The following is a 22,198-nucleotide window of genomic DNA, read 5'->3' on the forward strand; positions in this document are numbered from 1 at the left end:
TACACTTTGATCACATGATAGTGCAAAGTGCATCATAAAACACACGCATGTCACACCTTTTACTGTAGAATGGATCAGGTCATTCATACCTTCGATATGGCTATGCTTAGTTCAAGCTTGGTGCAGGAAAAAAACCAAATACAGAATACCCAATACATCATAATGTGTTATTACAACATTTAATTTCATGAAACTAATGCTAATTATCATCAAAGACACAAAATCTCAGTCACAAACAATGTTGAGAGGATATACAGTGTGTGTGTGTGTGTGTGTGTATATGTATATGTGTATATATATATATATATATATATATATATATATACCAGTATGAGGGCGAGAAGTGCACACATCCACCTGGGTGACGGCAGACTGCTGGGCGAGTGCTGGCGCTTTGGCATGGGGGGTCAGATCAACATATTATGGAATTAATTCTGTACTGGCCATATATGATGAGGTCAGATCAACATATGGAATGTCAGAACAGGAAGGAAGGGTGGGGAGGATCAACATGTGGAATGTCAGAACAGGTCAGCTTCATATATGGCGTTCTAAGGGTTTGAGGTCAGATGTAGAGTTGTTGGCCGGCCTCATATACCGGTATGCAGATCTAGGTGATGATCCAGTCTTCTCCATGTATGGTCATCCAGGGTTAGATGAGGTCAGTTGTCGTGATCTTCGTATATGGAGATGGCCATATATAGTGGCGTGATGTGACACATAGGGCTGTATTTTGCGTGTCTTAAGTACCAGGTCTTATTTCCTAACTTGAGTAAACTAAAGACCTGGAGGCGTGATCAATGCTCTTTAGGCACTCAGAATAGCCAAATGGCATTGACCACGCCTCCAGGTCTTTAGTTTACTCAAGTTAGGGAATAAGACCTGGTACTTAAGACACGCAAAATACAGCCCTAGGTGTGATGTGACCATATATGGAGGCGTGATGTCACGAGGCGTGACCATATATGGAGGTGTAGGGTGACTACCTAACAGACGGATGGACGGGAGATGCAGGTTTTCAACCTACCCATTAGCTGTGATCAGAAAACACAACATCCTTCATTTCTGTTCTTTATCAGTGTTCAGTGCTCTACTATAACATTGATATACGGTGTCTACAATGAGACTGGGTGGATCTGCAGTAAAGCCTTGTATTGATGGCAATCTTTTCCAATGCTCAAAAAGCTGTTCATATCAGCTGCCAGTGCTGTCAAAGTTGAGCCAAGTCATGATTTGGCCAGAATGCTTTTAAAAAAAACAAGCAAAGATTTGAGTTAAAAACCGTTCTGCTGTTTTTCAATAGCTAAAGTATAACATAATGCTTGAAGCACCAACATGGGTTCCCGCTAGGGATGTCAGGGGTTAACCGGCTAACCGGTTAGCCGACCGTTAAGAAACATCCGGATATTTTTATCAGCTTTAACGGTTAATTTGCATAATAATAAATACGTGTTCTGATCTTAAATCCCTTTATTTTAGATCGTTTTTAGTAATAGTACAACATAAACATTACAGAGACTGTACTTGTCACTGTACAATACTTTAAAACAGTTGTCATGTTGCACACATGCCTAAAATTTTTCTTATTTGCGCCGCCCAGCTTGTCACACTCCAGGCTGCATGAACAGCGCTTGGGCTCGGTTTTCTGCCCCCTCAATGTCCCAAAGTTCTCTGTTGTAGTTATGGCTAGTTGGCTACAAGGGTAGCTTTGCGGACATTGCGGTAGTCGAAATGTAAGCGAGTGACAGCGAGACGAGATGAACACAACGCTTCCTCCTCCTATCCGTCTCCCCACACTGGCACGGCTTACGGCTATCAAGTTAGCCATGTGCTATCGATGTTTGAGGGTGACACGGTGACATGCTTGCTGATCTTCCTTAATAATAAAAAAAGGCTTAGCCCATGCGTCCAGTGGCTTTATAGGTATAGGTTGCTCAGATCTGGACTGGATTTATTTATGTTTTGGACTAGGCGGACCTCTGTACTGTAGACGTGCAGATGCATGCATCATGCAGATGCGATGCGTTGTTTATTGATGATTAAGCCTACAACAATTTATTTATATTGTTAAATGTTGCTTTTTTGTTTGTCTTTTAAAAAAGGAGCATAAATAAATGTATACCATTCGTCTACCAACTTTAATTATGTAGCCTATACATGTATATTACATTTGGGGTAGCCTATTAAAAAAAAGAAAAAAATCAACCACTATCCGTTAATGACCCGGTTAATCCTGTCGGCTAACCGGCTGGGAAACTATCCGTTACTGACATCCCTAGTTGCCGCCCAGAATGGGTTAAGCACACAGGTTGATGTACGTTGATGGTTGATGTACGTACATTTAAAACGGTGTCTAATTTAAAATGAAAATGGATACAAAGCATCAGGCTGTGATTACTCTGTTCTACGTTCTTTACGTCTTGCGAGTAACAGTAGGGTTCGATAATGCAAGCTGGCAATAATCTTAGACTGGAATTACTTTATGGTTTATATTTTGTATATTTCTGACATTACTGTCAGGGAGGACTAAATCACATGTGATCCACCAGGATTTAGCACTTTGGATAAATTCTTCTCACCTTTTTATCTTTCTCAGATAGTAAATGAAGTGGAGGAGCAGAGTTAGCAGAAGGAGACCATAGCGGAGATCCTGAACCTCCACAATGGACGCTGTACATTCACCCCCACAGATGGACTGCGGTGTTGTGTCAGCAGAGGACATGGCAGAGAATCCCCTGAAAGTGGTCCCCTCCTCAGTCTCTGTCCCCCTGCCAGTCGCCTTGAAGCCCATCGTCTCCTCCACTGAAAAAGAGATTGAGAACCACGCTGCGTCCATGGCCAATCGCAGCTGCAGTCCGCCTCAGCTGTCGCCCGCTGAAGCTAGCCCGGCCAAACCTGCCACAGTCATGACAACGCTCACCAATGGCGTTCTGGACACCAGCCCCACTACCATGGACATGGCCTCAGCGTCAGACTCCCTAGCGAGTGCGGAAATGAGCGAGGTCAACGAGGAGACCGTGCCGTCATCAACACCTCAGTCTACCTTGTCTGAAAACACGGAGGCACCGGTTGCTGTGTCGGAGAACAGCCTGCCCTCTTCTTTAGACTTAAAAGGAATCTGCGTGACTCTGGATAACGACAGTATATGGAAGGAGTTTTACCTCTGCGGGACCGAGATGATCGTCACCAAGCAAGGCCGCCGCATGTTCCCCTGCTGCCGATACCGCCTGTCTGGCTTGGAGCCCAAGTGCCACTACTCCCTTGTCATGTCCATATCACCGGTCGACCTGCACCGCCATCGCTTCACTGGCAAGAAATGGGAGGTCGGCGGAGTGGCCGGGAGCTATACCAACAGCGGTTTAGTCCGGGCTTTTGCTCACCACAACTCCCCCGGCACGGGGGCACAGTGGATGAGCGGCGTGGTGTCCTTCCACAAGCTCAAACTGACCAACAGCACTGTCGACGTGGACGCCGGACACATCATCCTAAACTCTATGCAACGCTACATTCCCAGGCTGCACGTGATACCCGTCCCCAAAGGGACGGGTCCCACGGCCAACCAGCCTGTCATCCAAGGACCGGAGAGCTTGACCTTCACCTTTCCACAGACGGAGTTCTACTCTGTGACGACTTATCAAAACCTCAGGATCACGCAGCTGAAAATTATTCATAATCCATTCGCCAACGGCTTCAGGGAGGCCATGCAATCATTCGGCCTCAGCAAGCCCATGTCGGAGGTTCTGCCCATGGATGATGACCAGTCCCTAAATCGGACAACTTTCAGTCCCAGTGCTGGGTCAACATGCGTGCAACATGGGTATGTGGGAATGCTTTGTGTGGGTTCATATTTAATTAGCTGACTTGTTATTGCTATTTCTTGTTTGCTCACAATCAGAGGTGCAGACGTGCAAACAAATCGATTTACTCGTATTATAAAAAATAAGCAAAAAAAATCTATCTATATAGTTTACTTAAAATAGCAGTTCTATAAGCTCACAACGCATTGCGACATGTTGAGGGCTTGTAGATCGGATATTTCAATATTTTTGCATAAAGCTGTTGATGACTTACGTTACAGGACATAGTATGAAATATTGCTTAAGTGGTTAATCTGACCAATCGATTTAGTCTATTATGAAAATAAATCAGTTCAGCTATGTTCACTGAATGTTCTCCCCAGAATAGGTACGCTACAGATTCATTTGGCTAAAGAAAAACTCACAGCACTCACATTCTGCACAATCCATGCTAATGACACTTTTAAAAAGAGACTTCATTTCCACATATATGTTGGCGTGAACCATTTTGGGTCCATTTGTACACTCCATTTCATCGTGTGTTTATCTTCTGTTTCACAGTGCGAAGATGAGGCATGCCAGCTCTGCTTCGTTCTCCGGTGAGGAGGAGGAGGAGGAGGAAGAGGAGGAGGAGGAGGAGGAAGAGGAGGAGGAGGAGGAGGAGGAGGCTGAGGAGGCTGAAACGCAAGCCAAGAAGAGGAGAGTGGCTGATGAGAGCGATCCTGACATAACAGTCGACACCGGTGATGACGGCGGCAGTCTCCAGTACCTGAGAGCCCAGATGGCCACTGAACAGCCCAGCCCGGATCCCTCGCTGACATCGACACCACATCGGCCCTTTCCTCTGGAACCGGGCGAGTGTGTTGAGCCACTTGTCTTCGAACTCCCCAAGAGACGTTACACCAGGATAGCTCCTAAGCCACAGCGCTACAGCACCTTCGACTTGTCGGCATCGCCTGAATCGCCTGAATCCCCCGAATCCCCCGAACGGCCCAAAAGACGGTCCAAGAAGAGGCGATGGGGGACCTACCAGCCAAGGGGGTGGGGGGGGAAAGCCAAACCTGGGACAGCCAAGCCCGCTCCAGCCAAGCCCGCCAGCCAGCTGCCGGCGTATCCTATGCAACCAGAACTAGACGACGTGGAGGGGTTATTGTTTGTGTCATTCACCAGCAAGGTAAATGATTAACTGCAGCCAGTGTTCCTCAGAGATAGTTATTTGATGCTTCTTCTTCTTCTTCTTCTTCTCAATTTCAAGGACCCCCAAATCAATATGTATTTACCAGTGGACCCCCATCTGAATATATAAATCACAACATGCCCCGGGGGCTTGTTTCCATTGTGGTCATCAAGACATATAAATATATACAATAAATCATCAATACTAGAAGCTATAAAAGTATGCTTACAGAAAGATGTGGGGGGGGGGTGCTCCTTTCCTTGTGATAACATTGTTATTTTGTTATTGTTAGACATCGCTGCTGTGAGTGTGAACCAGAACGCTTCTACCCCTCATTCTGATAAAAGTTAATTTTTTTTTAAAAAACACTTTCAACCGGGCCTCCCTATTTTGGGCATGCAGAAAGCTACCTTTGAGTGCAGTGTGAAAGCTCATAGCGTGCCACCGAGTGGCGCGCTATGAGCTTGTAGGTCTGCTATTTTTGAAAAATCTTAGAACGACTGACATAGAAACAGAAAACTGTCATTTTCAAACAGACATTTTTAGAATCTGATCTCAGGTCAAAATGGGTTAAGTGCATAATGCATCATTGTGTTTTCTTCCCTCACACAACAGGAAGCTTTGGGGATTCATGTTGGCAGCATGTCAACCAGTAGCTCATTACCAGTGTCACCAGTGTCTCTCACCTCTCAACGTACTGGTGAGTCAAGTAGATATCTTAACTTTAAAAATTGTATTTAATTGTTACTTAAACCCCAAACATTGTCGAGCAGAGTCCCACAGGGCCTAGTGTATATTTCTGTTTTCACTCGCAACGCGTTGTGTGCTTATCGATCTGCATAATGTCACCGGAAATGTCCCCAGAAAATACGGATGCTGGGGTTAAAGTTTCAACCGCATAAACCCCAGAAAATGGCTGGAACCAGTCGATCGACAAGCTCACAATGCAACACGTTGTGAGCTTGTCGATCTGCTATTTTCAGCGAAAGCCTTCCCCCACAACAAATCAGAAAAGGACAAATGGTGTAGGGCCCTGAAGAACTCCGGTAGGGGTAAAAAAGCAAAACAACGTTTCTAATAAAGAGCGTGTGTGTGTGTGTGTGTGTGTGTGTGTGTGTGTGTGTGTTCCAGGGGGTGACGGAGACAAGATATATCCTCTGCAGGAGGCATTGCAGCAGGACCTCCGGGTTCTGAAGCACAGGCAGGTCATCCATCCTGTTCTGCAGGAGGGTGAGTGGCGTCTCACAATTTCAAACTGTTTATGTGATGTTTGTTTTATTTGACATGGACATCACAAATGACATTGGACAAACCGGATGCATTGTGTGAGTGTTATAGAACGAGTGCTATAACATACACTGACGGTGTAAAATGGAACCAAATGAGTCTGTGTGTTTCCATTTTGCACACACGCAGATTAACACTGGAATTTTCAGTGTAGTTTCGGTCTCCCCCAAACAAACAAGCAAAAAAAGGAAAACAACTGGGGGTTAAGAACTCCCGTCATAATGATGTACACACACACATAAACCTATATCTCCCATCCGTATGGTTGATCAATATTAGCATAAGATAGCTTGCTTATGTACCCCCTTTGACTATTGTGTTTGTCCTTCTCTCTAGTGGGCCTCAAGCTGAGCCTCTTGGACCCGGCCCAGATCATCGACCTGCAGTACCTGGGTGTTCGTCTGCCGCTGCCACCTCCAGTCCTCCCAGAATCGCCTGGTACTACAGTTCCCAGTCCCATCGGTACGTATGTGTGCTTTTTGGAATGGTTTGCCAGTCAAATGCATCATGTCCCGGTAATTATAGCACTGACGGTGCTGCTGACACAAGATATGGGCAAAAATATGTAGCAGCCATGTTGTGCTTTCAGCACGCTGCTGTTATTACAGTTATATTAGATGAAAGAGACTCTGTTTTACATTTGTGTCAATCAAATGGCATTATCCCAGTAATTACACCAACAGAGGGCAAATTAACTTGTGGTGTTAACGGAGGTTGGATGCCTCACTGCGCAATTATTTCCACACTAATTTATGCGGAGCTGTAAACCGGATGGCCCAAGGGAAAATTGGCCAATAATATCATTAACTGCTATTTTACTAGTAAGAAACCTTTGGTATTTTATTTATATTGGAACAGTGGTAGAATATTTTTTTCTTTCAATTTCTTTTCGGCTGTAATGAATTCAGCCAGTGAGCTTTTAATGAGCAAATACTTCAATGAGACTCCTGAAGCTCAATGAATGTAGTGCTCTACTACAGTAGTTCTCAAACATTTTCACATCAAGGACCTCTAAATTGACACTTATTAGCCCGCAGACCCCCATTTGAAAAGATACGCCAGAGCCCCCCTTAAGAGAATACTTTTTTACAGCTCTAGCAGTGATTCTCTACCATTTTAATTTCAAGGACCCTCAGTTTGACATGCATTAGGCTACGGACCCCCTTTTAATGGCATTTCTATCTCTGGGACCCTAATTTATACAGTAAAATCAATGTTAATTTAAATCTGAGAGTGTACAAATGGACCCGCCAGGGTCCATTTGGTTCCATTCGTACACTCAGGAGTCAGGACCCCCTGGAACTCCTTCAAGGACCCTTGGGGGTCCCCGGACCCCACTTTGAGAACCAGTGCTCTACTAGTCAGCCATGCAGACGGAAAAAGGAGGAGTGTGAGTGTAGGGGTACTTAACAATGATATTGTGAAGCAGCGTATGCAGCCATTGTGAAGCGGGGTTTCTTCAAATCGACTGAAGTGGGGGGGGCAGAAGTGTTTTGAATCGCAGCCGTTCACTGAGCGTTAACGGCATGCGTTTCCCCGACAGCTGGGGGATTGTCTTTTGTCTCGCGGACGGGAAAGACCAGTGACCTGACGAAGATAAAAGGATGGCGAGACAAGTTCATTAAGGAGAACGAATCATCTGCTCCCAAACGTGACAGTAAGAGTTGCCCCCCTCTCAGCGTCGTCTTGTTGATTGATTTTCCCTTTTTGTCTATTTATAGGATTAGCATGCGTATTCCTATTAAAAAAAAAGAAGCCTTATTAAAATCTCAACGACTTAGGTTGTTTCATCATTTTGACTTGGCTAAATGATTCTTACTATGACTTTTTGGTCGGTAAATAATAATCTCTCTCTCTCTCCCCGTCTCCAACAGGGTCACAGAAGGACCTGTCTGCCTTCTGTAGCAACATGCTGGATCTGGATGAGTATCTGGAGAATGAAGCTCAGCAGATCAGCGAGCGCGCCGCTGCCTTCTCCACCAACTCTGAACAACTCTGCGTGTCGTACCGGCTGCCCTCCTCCAGCACCAGCTACGTGAAGACCCTGGACAGTGTGCTGAAGAAGCATCAGATTCAGAACATCGCCTCAGCAAGGCCAAAGCCGTTGCCCCGGGCCATCCGTCCCTGCCCTCTCTCTTTCAAACCCCTCCTTTATAATGCCCTCGTCAAACCCGCACCCGTGGCCGAGAAGAAGCCCAAACCCAGGACCATCGCTCCCAGACCCGCCTGGATCGCTCCCAAACCCACGTGGGCTTCGGGGACTGTCCTCACCCCGGTGCAGATGCAGAAGCCTGCTGCGAAAAGGGGCCGCCGGCCCAAAGTTCTTCAAGAAGTCAGTCCTCCTTCACAGAGGTAATGGGACGTCCTTTAATGGGGGTCATCAATAATAATAATAATAATAATAAAACTTTATTTGTATAGCACCTTTCATGACATTAAATGCAGCTCAAAGTGCTTTACAGAACAATGGAGAATAAAAGAAAAGCAAGGCAATGACATTAAAAAAACAAGCAGTAATGCAATACAGTGAGGGCATGAATAACAAAAAAAATAAAAGATCAATTAAAAGCAATGTTGTAGAAGTGGGTCTTGACCTGAGCTTTAAAAATGTCTACAGAGGCTGCCTGACGAAGGTACAGTGGGAGCTTGTTCCATGCCGACGGCCCGTAGATGCAAAAAGCTGCTTCCCCGTATTTTTTAGTTGCCATTTTTTTAGGCAAAGCGAGCAGGCCAGCAGTGGAAGACCTTAGGGGGGCGGTTTGGGACATATTTAGGCAGGCAGTCATGTAGGTAGGAAGGTGCGAGACCATTGAGAGCTTTATAGACAAGTAAAAGAGTACATGGGATGTCCTTTCTTTAATGGGGGTCATCATTGACATGGGCCGTCCTTTCTTTAGAGGTCTCAATTGTTGTTTTGGGGAAATAACTAATTTCTACAGAAGATTGTACTGTTCAGTGTAAATGTATTTATTTTTGTATTTATATTTGTATGTGAATATGTTCAGCTGCAAGTCATCCTGATTGTCCTCCTTTTCAATTGTCTGTGTAGTTGCCTTCCGGGTACCAGCCAGAAACCAGCGCAGGGCCGCTCCCCCGCAGTAACCAGCCAGAAACCAGCGCAGGGCCGCTCCCCCGCAGTAACCAGCCTGAAACCAGTGCAGGGCCGCTCCCCCGCAGTAACCAGCCTGAAACCAGCGCAGAACCTGTGGACAAGTGTTGGCTACATCCTGGGGCCGACACCTTTCAGACCGTTAAAGTCGCAGGTCAAGATTCTAGAAATGGAGACAGGAGCCTTCAACCAGGGTTTCAGAAGAACACACCTGACCCCACAGAGAGTTTCCATAGCTCTGTCCGTTATACTGACGGCTCAGGTAACTTGTTTTAACCCCGATGATGTTTTGCTTGGGCTGTTGACCTTGATGTTGGTTAAGTAAAGGTTCAATTAGAAATTGAATATAAAGATGAAAAGGAGGATTTACAAATCTGATTTGTGGCTCGTCTGAAATGCTATATGCTGATAGTTTCTATGGTAACTATCTAGCTTTTCCACATAACCTCTGTAGCAGAAGATAGTATAAAAATGTGTGGTAATTATTTTATATCAATGGTGCTCCGACAACCTGGACAGTGACTTGGAATATCTTGTGCTTTGGTTTTTGTGCCCATTCTCTCTCTCTCTCTCTCTCTCTCTCACACACACACACACACACACTGATGACACTTTGAGTACTGTTTTAAATTACCTTGCCCCCCTCCTCTCGCCCCTTGGTACCAACCAGATGGATCTCTACAAAAAAGAGGATGTTCCAGATTACCAGAAACCCAGTGGGCCAGTGTGTGGCCAGGAGTTCTGCAGACTGGGCTGTGTGTGCTCCAGTCTCAAACGAGAAAGCAGGGGACCGCTTCACTGCCGGCGGCCAGACTGCATGTTTGGCTGTGCCTGCTTCAAGGGCAAGTTCATCAAGCAGGTCAAAGAGGAGGAGGAAAGGGATGAGAACGTTTACAGTAAGTCTGGATTTAGGTTTCATTAACCAGTTCCACCCTCTGTTCTTAGTAATACGAACTTGAGTTGCTCTGTACTTTTTTTTTGTCTTTGACGAAATTAGCTGATATACAAACCCATTGAGCTTGTGCTATCTATGGTGAAATATATAATGCAGCATGTTTAATACAGCAATCAAATGTGCAACGAGGGGCTTTACTACATTAGCTATTTATTTTCAACATGTAGTGTTTTGTTTTTAATACTAGTAGTAACCCATTCATTCTGTTTTTGTTGTGATTTTTATTTTTGCATTTGTAAGCCGTACTGTTGAGAGAGAGAGAGAGAGAGTAGGGAAATGACGTAAGGCAAATGGTCCGACTGGCCGGGAATCGAACCGGGGGACTTGCTGATGAGGGCATTTAGTGCTCATGTAGTAGTGCACTCTAACCACTTGGCTACCAACTCGCCCTATCCCAATCATTCCTAATAAATACTCTCACTCTCCCGTGCAAAAATAGCTGATCTATTGTACAAGCAACACACCCATGCAACGTGTTGTGAGCTTGTAGATTGTCTATTTTTTTTCTTTTTTAAATGAATGCCTCAAAATAGATTTGAAAGCGGGTAATAGTGAATTTTAATGAAATGCTTGTGTCCCTCCCCAGCGGTCAGGAACATGGATGCCCGGCCCAACCCGGGCTCTCACTCGGAGGTACTGTGGTCTCAGTGCTCTGCTGAAGATGACCCAGAACCCATCTTCTGCCCCAAACGCATCATGGATCTGCCCCGTGGTCAGCCCGTACCTGCCATGAAGCGCTACGTCCCTCGACTCAGCGAACCGGTACAGTTCATAGGCTAAAAAAATATTTTAAAAGCCATGACTTATTATGAACTCTATGTAAATGGTTATTTTTTCTGATTATGTTTATTTCTGTTAATTCCGTAACATTTATTCAATGATAAATTGGATGAGCGGTTGTGATGAAATTAGTTCATGCTTCTATATTCACATTTAGTAACTTTTAACCACTTATGCCCTATTGTATACTTTTAGAAATATGAACGAGGAATGACGGGTCTCTCAAACGCTCTTTTGCAGATGAGGGAGGAAGATAAAGATCCTGTTTATAAGTACTTTGAGCGCATGATGACTTGTGCCCGTGTGAGAGAGTTCACCAACAAACCCTGTGCTGAGCCCACCCCGCCCCAGTCCCCCACGGCCAATACGTCACCATGCCCGCAGCCCCCTAGCAGGCTGCTGCCGTCCAAGATTGTCCCCACCAAGAATGCCCCTGTCCCCACCAAGAATGCCCCTGTCCCCACCAAAAATGCCCCTGTCCCCACCAAGAATGCCCCTGTCCCCACCAAGAATGCCCCTGTCCCCACCAAGAATGCCCCTGTCCCCACCAAGAATGCCCCTGTCCCCACCAAGAATGCCCCTGTCCCCACCGCTGTGCTGAAGGTGAAGACTCCAGGTAAAGAAACACGTGAGGATTTTTCTTCTTTTTTTTTCATTCTTTATTTCTTTCTTTTAGGGCTTATGTCCTTAGAGATTATTCTGTTGATTATCTGCTGATTACTTTGAAGTTTGAATAATTGAGAAGCATTACGAAGCGTTTGCAAATGTTGATGAATTATTTTGAAACTGTATGCTTATTTTTAATCTGACCATGTGTAGCACTTTGGTTGACCCGTGGTCATTGTATAAATAAATGCTGAGTTGAGTCTGTTGAGTGCGTGCGTGCCTGTTCATGAATCCATCCCGTGACCTCTTTCAGCAGCGGCGTTGCCGGCGGGGACCAAAGCGACTCCAAAAATCAAGCGGCTGTTAGAGGTGCAGTCAAAATGCCAGTGGGCCGCGGACCGCCAAGTCGTACTGAGAGATCTGTGCGGCCGCATGACGCAGAACAACTTCCCGCCTGCGTTCTCCATCGGAACATACCGCATCCGCCTGGTCGACAAAATCACCAAGCGAAACACCAACTGGACCACCATGACCTACAAGGTATGGAGTTGTCCCTGCCTCGCAGAGGAGCACAATTCAAGAGCCTTTGAGCCTTTCTGATCCCAGTTTGATTTTCTGGTCATGTAGGTTGACTGGATGCAAAGACCGTCCACAAACTACTTTCTGTGTAATGTTTGGCACGTCGAAAGCAATGTTTTGGTAGTGTGTCCTAAATATTTTATATCATAAGATGGAGACTTACCTGCACCTGGCAGCTGTGCAAAAGATCTCTTCATTATTACTGCGAAGACAAATGTGACTCCATTTCTGTTGTCTCACAATCTCTTCCACTCTGCCATTAGGTCCGCATCAGCAAGCTGAAGAAGAAGAAGGTTGAGCCGGTGGCGGCTGTAGAGGTGGCGGCTAAGCCGGTAAGGGTTGCACGGCGGAAGGTGGAGGTTGAGCCGCCAGACGATGAGTCAGAGGAGTGGGACGAGGACGAGGTGACTGACGACGTCTCTGATGAAGAGCGAGAGCCTGTGGAGGAGGAGATGCCACCAGGAAAGGACGATATTTGGGCGGGAGTGACTCCCTTCCTGAGTGGGGTGCTGCCTGCCGGCCTTCTCAGAGCCAAGAAGAAGCGCGTCGGCAAGGAACCAGTGGCACTTGTAAAGGTCAGCGTGTGTTACCAGTAGACTACCACTTAGTTCTTAGCAGCAGTATTGATGAGTCGGTCAATGACAAGTGTCTACACAACACCTGTTATTATGAATGAAAAAAAAATGATATCATTCGAGGCGGCTTTGAAGTAAATTCTGGGTTTTGTCCTCAGCGATCAATGCAGTTAACATCACAATTTGACTAAACCAAACAAACAACTAATTCATGGGTTATGTCAACCTCTGTAATGCAGTCTTTCCATGTACCTATTCAGTGGTGCTGCTTTAGTGTTCATTAATTGCAATTTTAAAATGCTCAGTAGGTTTAGGGAGTACCACGGCTCCTAGGGTGGGACAGTAGTGGGACTTAGACTCTCAGCACAATCAAACTGCATTGTGGGTGGGTTGTGGCGACAGGCTTTTGGTATGTTCAATTAATACCTGAGAAGGGTGGAGTGCATGTGGCGAAGATGCAAGATGGGTTGCATTAGGCTGTACTTTATCACAGGGTGTGTTGCAGGGATGTAGTTGACCAATCAATTATTTTATGAAGGAGAAAAACATTATGACAATATTCTCTGTATGGAATGGCAAACAGATGTACTTGATATAAGATTCTATGACATGAATCCCTCAAGCATAAAGCACAAATGTTTAATTCTCAACTAGAGGCTCATTGAATCATTTCTCTAGAACTTGGGTCCCTTTTCTTTTATATGTAATGTAATGTAATGTGTTCAGGAGCTAAAAGCGAAACACGTGTCCCTCTCTCTCTCTGCCTTTGCAACAGGTGAACAACAAAGGCTACAATCAGGCTCGACTGCTGCTGGGTGTTATGGGATCCCTGCACCCAGCCAATCGGCTGGCAGCCTACGTGACGGGACGACTACGCACCGCAGCCAAGCTTCCTTCGAAAAGCAGTCGGAAACAAGAATCTGACCGCGTCAAAAAGCCCGCCAGTTGTCCAAAACCACAATCTGAACTAAACAAAAGGATTGCCGTTTGGACAAAGACTGCTGGCAACAGGCCTGCCATTGGTCCAAAACCACAATCTTACCTCGGCAAAACCCCCATAATTTGCCAAAAACTACAGTCTTACGTTGGAAAACACCCTGTCATTCTTCCTAAACCTAACCCACTGGTGGGCCTTACTCAGTTTGTGAAGCTTACGGGCCAGGTTGTACCTCCTCCGCAGAAAGCAGCAGTGAAGCCCAAGCTGCCAGGCGGGCCACAGGGACCATATACAGGTTGGAACACTGCTATTGTTTTGTGTGACCGCTTGATCGTATCATGTTGATTATTTGGTTTAAGACGGCAACTGATTGTTTTCTTAGCGATTTTTCTATCATTTATTTATTAATCAAATCGAGAAGCACATAAAAAAACACGATTATGTCATGCAAATCAGTACAACAGCAGTGAATAAATGTGCTGGGAGGATTAATTGGCAAAATGAGGGTAAAAGTAGGGCTCAAAAATAATTGGCTACTCTAAATTATATACTGTAGTATATTTACTGTGTGTATTTAATAACATGCTCTCTCATCCCCAGTCAACACGCCTGCACCCACTCCCATGGTAACCTTCATCAGTAACCGCCATGGCGCTCTCATGCCCTCCGGCAACAACACCTCCTCCTCCTCGCCCATCTCCCTCACGGTCTCCCCGTCGCTCAAATCGCCCAGCTTCCTGGGGCAGAGTGGGACATATTCCTTCAGGATCTGCCCTCCTCCGGCTGACCAGAGCCAGGCGCCCCCCTTAAAGGGAGTCACCCTGCCCGGGGGATTCACTCTCATCCAGCTCCCCAAGCCTGGGGGAGACGCACAACGCATAAAAGAGATGACCACTGCAAAGCCCAAGGTGATTGTGACTGCTAATCTCCAACAGTTGAAACAGAGAGTTGTTTCAGCACTTGCAGCATCTGCAGCCAATCCACACGTTGACAACCCCGCTCCTGCAGCATCTACAGCAGAACCACACGTTGACAAACCTGCCTTGGTCTCTGACGACGTTCGCATCCAAACCAAGGCAATGGCAAACATCAGATCCGGTGATGCCGGATCCTCTCCACAGCTGAATTGTGAAGAGACGATGCCGTCGGATGAAAGCGACGAAGTTGAGAAGGATAAAAGCAATAAAGCGATGAAGGAAATCGACAACGCTGAGAGGGATAAATGGAATAGACTGGTGAAGACAGCTCCCTCCATTGAGAAGGATAATTGGAATAGAGGGGTGAAGAGAGAGCCAGACGAGGCTTCCGAGGACATCTTTTCTGATTCTTCTGACGATGAGTACAATGTAAGAAAGCGTGTGATTGATTGCGTTTTAAATCACCAAGCCACCTCCCCCCTTTTGGCTCCTTACACTAAGACACCATATCTAATCTGCACCCCCTTAATTTTTTTACACTACACTTAGAGTTCTATTGCAATTTTCAAATATTATGTTAACTATTGCTATCCCTAATCTAGATTAGTTCACGCCACTGTTTAATCACAATGTTGTAAACACGATTATGTTTCTAAAACTCAACGCTACATACATCTGTTTTCTCCAGGACGAGTCGATAGACATTGAAACCATGGACGAGTCGATAGACATTGAAACCGTAGAAGATACCAATCAAATCATCAATGAAATGAGGGTTGCTGCCAGGCAAATATTGTCACGGTAAGACAGAGTGGGTTTTTTGGGGGCACCGCTTATTTGTCCAGTGTTAATTTAGGCTGTTTTACGTTGATCTCTAACATGCAACCCTCATTTCCTTTTTCATGGCAGGGATTCCAGCGAGGAATCATACAGATATAAGGTAGCATCTTTGTCTTTTGGCTTCTGAATGTCTCTGTGTTCCCTCTTGCATGTAATGCCCTCTTAATCTCTGTTTCTGCATGTCTTTCTTATGCAGCAGTCACAATTAAACCATCACACTAAGGATCCACCAGGAACCATTCATAAATAATGGCTACAGTGTCACTATTAACAATGGGAAGGATGTGCTGTCTGGTTTTAGAACTACAAGCAGAACTAAAAATCTGGAATCTAAACTGTGCCTTGAACCTGGCACCCCTATTTTAGGCATTCAAAAGCTTTTAAACCTTTTCAAAAAGACATCATATTGCAGCATGTTTTGAGCTTGTAGATCAGCTATTTTGACACAACGGCAAGTGTCAAATGTATTAAGACCAATAATTGACTAGCACTTACCACAAGCATCTGATTTGTACTGTTTGTTCCAAAACGTTGAGATAGGCCATTTAAAAATAGTATGGTATGTAACAATCCCATTTACTATTTCAGTTTGAAAGTCATCAAGACATCTTGATTTGATACTTCAATTCCCTGGCTTACTAAGTGCTCCCTTATCCGTTTTTCTAATGTTTGGGCTGGGGCAAAGCAAAAACATGACAAAACATCTATCGGTGCAAGGCATAAATGTATGGATAAATAATGCTGATGTTTACACACACACACACACACACACACACACACACTCTCACACACACACCACTCCTATCGCAGATTTGTGATTGTTTTAAATTAGGTACTGTATTTTCATTTTGTGGCCAGACTCCATTGTCTGTCCTTTTCGGCTCCACCATTCTGGGATTAATGTTTCAACATTCTTCTGTCCTCTGCAGCCGTTTGATGGTGAGGAATTACATAAACGGAATTGCCACAATTTGATTGAGAGACGGAGGCGCATGGAGCAAAGAGACCTGTTCACCAAGCTGCAGACCCTCCTCCGCAGTGATCCGCGCGTCCCAAAGTTACACCTCCTCACTCAGGTAAGACCCGACTCCTGAATGGTCAGCCATGCTGCTCAGTAGACTACTAAGAAGGAAAGATGTTGCCATGCATGATACACATGCAATGGGCGGTAAACCCTTTTGGTGTTTTAACAGAGCATTATGTTATACTTTAGCTATTGAAAAATAGCAGATCTACAAGCTCACCGAGTGTTGCACTACGAGCTTGTAGGTCTGCTAATTTTGAAAACATATATATACTTTCAGAGCAAACTTTTTTTTATTTCGACGTCAGGCCTAAATGGGTTAACCACTTCGGCCTCACGCGTCACAAAATGACCGATCTACAAGCTCAGAACCCACAGCATCACGATGCGTTCTGGCCTTGTAGATCTGCTATTTTCACTATACAATACCGTTGTGTAATGTGTAACCAGGGTTAATGATTGAGTTGAGTTAAACAGTTTTCTAGTTACAAGGATAGTTCTATAGGTTGTCGCAATTTAGAGCAGAAACGGTGCAAAAACATCTGCTGACTCATGCACAGATTGCAGTGCTTATCTATGGTACTTTTTAATAGTATGCATAGTTTTGTGTATAACAATTGTTGGACACTTCATTCTATGCACAGCATGAACAATGCTTCACAAGAGGTTTATTATTTCTATTATAACTCAAGGCTGCGTGGATTTGTTTGAATTGATGCTCATCAATTGGGTCACTATCTATCCACTATGTTTCAGGCTCTGAGTGAGATCCGCTCTCTAGTGGAGGCTTCAAAAAATCTGGAGGAGAACAAGAGGATGTTGACAGAGATGCAGTCTATCTACATAAAGGAGCTTTCCCGCTTGTCTGGTATATACATTTTGATTTTATCTGTTGCATTTTTCCTGTTTCACACTACTTTTGTGCTCAATATACTTTAGTGCAGGCTTTGAAAATGTATGAATTTATATACAGATACATACAGATGTATCAGGCCCCTTCTGTGCGATGACATAAAAATTCATGACCAGATTCCATCCAACCCTGTTGTAACACTTGAATCTAATGAAGTCTGTCTTACGTTATACCTCATCTCTGCAGGTAAGCCGGAGGTGCTGATCAAGACCAAGCTGACACAGATCTATGAAAAGAAGAAGTTAATGGATGCTCAGAGAGCGGCTCTGGGATTGCAACAGCAGTCTACAAACAACCCGAAGCTTGTGCCGAAGTCCCAGTCTTGGCCGAAGCTTGTGCCGAAGCCCCAGCCTCAGCGAGAAGTATCCACAGCTTGCCCTCCAGGCCAGGTCTGTGCACCTAAATTCCAACTGAAGTGCCAGCCTCAAACACCTGTGGCCTCACTGCAAGCCCAGCCGCAAGCACCCAAAATCCTGCCCTCACTGCAAGCCCAGCCTCAAGCACCCAAAAGCCTGTTACCAATGAAGTACCAGCCTCAAACACCTACGGTCTCACTGCAAGCCCAGCCTCAAGCACCCAAAGGCCTGCCCTGCCGCACTCTAGTGATATTCCCTGCACCTCCAAATGTAGCTAAATCCAACTCTGGAGATAAACCCAGTGTGTCTAACTCTGGATTTATACCCAGTGTCGCCAAGTCTGGATATATACCCAGTGTCACTGTCTCCAACTCTGGAGACAAACTCATTGTCTCCAACTCTGGATATATACCCGGCATCACTGTCTCCAACTCTGGAAACAAACTCATTGTCTCCAACTCTGTATATAATCCAGGTGTTCCTGTCTCCAACTCTGGAAGTAAACCCATTGTCTCCAACTCTGTATGTATACCAAGTGTCCCTGTCTCCAACTCTGGAAGTAAACCCATTGTCTCCAACTCTGGAGACAAACTCATTGTCTCCAACTCTGGAAGTAAACCCATTGTCTCCAACTCTGGAGACAAACTCATTGTCTCCAACTCTGGAGACAAACTCATTGTCTCCAACTCTGTCGATAAACCCAGTGTATCCAACTCTGTCGATAAACCCAGTGTATCCAACTCCGGAGATAAACCCAGTGTGTCCAACTCTGGAGATGTACCCAGTGTATCCAACTCCGGAGATAAACCCAGTGTGTCCAACTCTGGAGATGTACCCAGTGTCTCTTCATCCTGTCCGTCGGAATCCGCACCCAAAGCAGCTGGGAATACCGTGTCTGTTCCTCCGAAGACTGGCAGGCTCATACTTCCCTCATCTCTGAAACCAGGTGAGTTGTAATAAGATAAGATAAATCTGTTAGTTTATATTTATTCCCTGAATTGGATTCCCTCTGACTTAATACTTGTGTCTTCTCACAGATTCTGAAGGATACTATACACAGATGCTGCTGGGATTAAATAAGAGTGCAGAGGAGCGGGCGAAACAGAAGACAGAGGAGCAGGAGAAGGCGCTCCTGGCCGCACGTAAGATGGCGCTGGATGCAGAGAAGCGGGAGAAAATTCTCACTGCATCAAGTAACTTGTTACTGAATGCAGAGGTGCGTGGGAAATCGCTAAACACTGCAAGTAACTCTGTGCCGATTCTGCCGAATGCAGACGAGCAGGAGATAACTAATGCAGAGGAGCAGAAGAGAGCTCTCATTGCATCAAGTAAATTGGTGCCATCTGACCTCGACTCCTCTGCAGACCAAGAAGAAACATGTTCCGAGCAGCCATCGGACAGCTTGGAGGAAGAGCAGAATTCAGACAGTACAGGCGCGGTGGAGGCAGAGAATGTGGTGTACAAAGCCGGCGAGGAGAAGATCATTTTCATGGGCAGAAAAATTAAAAGGAATCCACATCTGACGGGCCCTCTGGTCAAGATCGCCCGTCTCAACAAATCAATTTTCTCGACATCAGTGTCCCTACAGCCCATTGACAAAATGGTGAACGATGGCAGGCTGCTGGTTGTCAGCAACAAAATGGGACAAACCCCCTCATTGTGTTTCAAGCCTGACAGCGGCCCTGCTGTTTCCGAAAATGCAACTGTAAAAAAGCAACCAGAAGTTTATATTGACGTTCCTGAGCCAACATCTCTCGAAAGCCGTCGTAGCAGAGGTAGGCCTCGGAAGATTAACTTGAATACCCCCCTTCCCTTCGGTGGGCATCGTCCCTTGATTATCCGCATTATTCCCAATGGGGAAACCCGTCTCACAAGACCTACCGTAAACACTCCCATAAACACTCAAAGTACAGCAAACCAGCCAGGGAGTACTAAGGAACAACCAGGTAGTACCGTGGACCATGCAGGCAGTATTGCAGAACAACCAGGGAGTCCTGTGGAAGAACCTGGGAGTACTGTGGAACCACCTGGGAGTACTGCTGAAAAACCCAAAAGTACAGCAGACCAACCCGGAAGTACTGAGAAACATCCCGAGAGTACTGAGGATGGCCTGGAAAAAGTCATTGAAGCACCCAAAAGCCCGGAGCCAGTCAAACGGGGTCCAGGAAGGCCCCGCAGGGAACAACCCGGGAGCACCGAGGAACAACCCGGGACTACTGAGGACAGCCTGGAAAAAGTCACTGAAACACCCAAAAGCCCAGAACCAATCAAACGGGGTCCAGGGAGGCCCCGCAAGAGACCCTGCACTAATTCACCAAGCCCTGCAATTGAAAATATTTTGGAAAGTAGCCCAATTAGAGTGACTCGGAGACTTGTAGTTACACCTGGTCGGGGTGGAGGTACTACACCTGGTCGGGGTAGAGGTACACCTGGTAGGGGTAGAGGTACACCTGTTAGCCAAATGCCAAGCAGTCCAACTAAAGTCGGTCAAGCTGAGCAAAGCACCACACAGTCACCTTGCAGTAAAAACACTCCCGTTTCTAATCCTAAGGACAGCCCCACCTTTGTCACCACACGGCCTGTTACTCGAGGTGCTTTAGGAAAGGACTTTCCCAGTGCAAAGAAAAGGTCCTGGCTTGACATGGAAAAGGAACTGGCAGAGGAAAAGGAACCGGGAGAGGTCTAGAGCTCACACCTGCTTACTGTCACTATATAAACTGTGAAATACACTTAGGATATGACCCTCCCCTATGCCATAATGCATATGACCCTTAAATCTCCCCTATGCAGCAAAACGTAGACTGTATGTTGGCATGTTTCAAAATACAAAAAATAGGCAACAAATATATTTTGGACAATCCTTAAACTTATCTTTCCAGGATCCAGAATATGTTTTAAATGTAGTTTGTCAGGTTTTTGTTTTTTTATTATATATATTTTGAAACATACATGTATGGTTAACACAATATAAAACCTCATGCCACTATGGCTGCCTGTCTAGTGGTAACTTAAACATCCCTAATAATGTTATTAACTTACTCAAGGGGGTCAGTTGGCTATGATTACGAACAGAAGTCTGGTTCAATGAAAGCCTCACCAAATGTGCCTGCTGGGAAATCCAAAGGACCTGAGAGCTGTCGAGACTCCATCCTGCCACTAAAAGTAGTTGATTGTGATTAGTTTCAGTGCATGTTAACATACCTTAGTACACCCTTTTTCATCACACGGTGCAGAAAGGTGTTCCTTTCAACTATGAAGTCTTTGAACGAGTATTAACTTGATTTATTATGAATGTATAAAAGACGAGGAGGTGGCTTCTCTGAGCCCCATATTGGGGTCAAAAAGACTGGTGGATTATTTTTTTGTTTTTGTCCTTCGCCACCATACAAATCTATATTAGGTTTTTTTGTTGAAGTAATTTATCATGGCATCGTCGCACACAAAAGTGGATGAATTGAAAACCATGTTATCTGCAATGTTACAAACACTGTAAAATATCTGTTCATTGCTGGGAAGCTGGTAATTGCTTACGTTTAATTTGTGTTTGTTCATTTGTTGCTGCACTTTATATATTTGGTAGACAACCTGTAGTATGCATTCTCTCATTACTGTCTATTCTGTTCCCTATATCTAATAAAAATCTGCTCATGATAATGGTTAGATGAGCTTATTCGTTGAGTCAAAGTATGCAAATAAATGTACTTGTGATAAATATTTGATTTCACATCGTCTCACACAAGGAATCAACGATGACATGCAAGTGTGTCAAGAGTATGTAAATATCCCTGCATCCTTTATAATTTTATTTTCTTCAAAAAACAAAAGAATAATTGTCATTCACTCAACTGATGACTATGCTGTGGCCTTGAAAATGAATAAATGCATTTTTGGCACATTTCAGACATCAGCCTGCCTCCTTTAGTTAATGTGTGTACACTGTCACAGATCTATTATGGGCAGGTCAAATTCGATCAGTGTCAAGTTGAAATATTTCATATTATGTTAAACATGAAAAGGCTTCAACGTGGCTATATAAACAAAGAAGCGATTGTTATAATTTTCTTATTGTGCTAAGCAAACGGATGCAACCTGATTCTCCAAGCGACCTATTTCATCTACCAATGGACTAAAACAAATATTAGTTTAGATTTATCTCCTGAATAATATGTTCTATCCTTGGCTTCATGAACACAATCTTGAGAAGAACCCATTGGCAATTAAAGGATAAACAGCGCCCTCTTGTTTGACGTTAGTCAACAGTCTGTCTCGAGAGAATACGACTGAGGGGGTAAGGCTAGCCTCGGTCCCAGGCTTACTTATCGGGTAAATGCTGACTTGAAGCTTTA

General features: G+C 45.0%; 1 protein-coding gene across 1 annotated transcript in view; it reads left to right on the forward strand.

Annotated features, from left to right (window-relative positions):
• The window catches only part of mgab (MAX dimerization protein MGA b), a 28,579-nt gene extending 6,832 nt beyond the window's left edge, over nt 1–21,747 (forward strand). Inside the window, exons 2-23 of the mRNA XM_080791433.1 lie at nt 2,597–3,817; nt 4,359–4,396; nt 4,532–4,971; nt 5,590–5,674; nt 6,106–6,204; nt 6,598–6,723; nt 7,805–7,918; nt 8,136–8,613; nt 9,311–9,632; nt 10,041–10,266; nt 10,912–11,087; nt 11,346–11,733; nt 12,025–12,251; nt 12,554–12,865; nt 13,641–14,097; nt 14,403–15,148; nt 15,408–15,520; nt 15,629–15,659; nt 16,489–16,635; nt 17,340–17,451; nt 17,683–18,798; nt 18,890–21,747. Coding sequence (XP_080647559.1) covers nt 2,664–3,817; nt 4,359–4,396; nt 4,532–4,971; nt 5,590–5,674; nt 6,106–6,204; nt 6,598–6,723; nt 7,805–7,918; nt 8,136–8,613; nt 9,311–9,632; nt 10,041–10,266; nt 10,912–11,087; nt 11,346–11,733; nt 12,025–12,251; nt 12,554–12,865; nt 13,641–14,097; nt 14,403–15,148; nt 15,408–15,520; nt 15,629–15,659; nt 16,489–16,635; nt 17,340–17,451; nt 17,683–18,798; nt 18,890–20,538 — 8,556 coding nt within the window. The 5' untranslated portion in view covers nt 2,597–2,663 and the 3' untranslated portion in view covers nt 20,539–21,747. The remainder of the gene's footprint in view (nt 1–2,596; nt 3,818–4,358; nt 4,397–4,531; nt 4,972–5,589; nt 5,675–6,105; nt 6,205–6,597; nt 6,724–7,804; nt 7,919–8,135; nt 8,614–9,310; nt 9,633–10,040; nt 10,267–10,911; nt 11,088–11,345; nt 11,734–12,024; nt 12,252–12,553; nt 12,866–13,640; nt 14,098–14,402; nt 15,149–15,407; nt 15,521–15,628; nt 15,660–16,488; nt 16,636–17,339; nt 17,452–17,682; nt 18,799–18,889) is intronic.
• The last annotated feature ends 451 nt before the right edge of the window (nt 21,748–22,198 follow it).

This window comes from Protomyctophum bolini (genome assembly GCF_963924005.1).
Source record: "Protomyctophum bolini genome assembly, chromosome: 19".
Taxonomy (NCBI): domain Eukaryota; kingdom Metazoa; phylum Chordata; class Actinopteri; order Myctophiformes; family Myctophidae; genus Protomyctophum; species Protomyctophum bolini.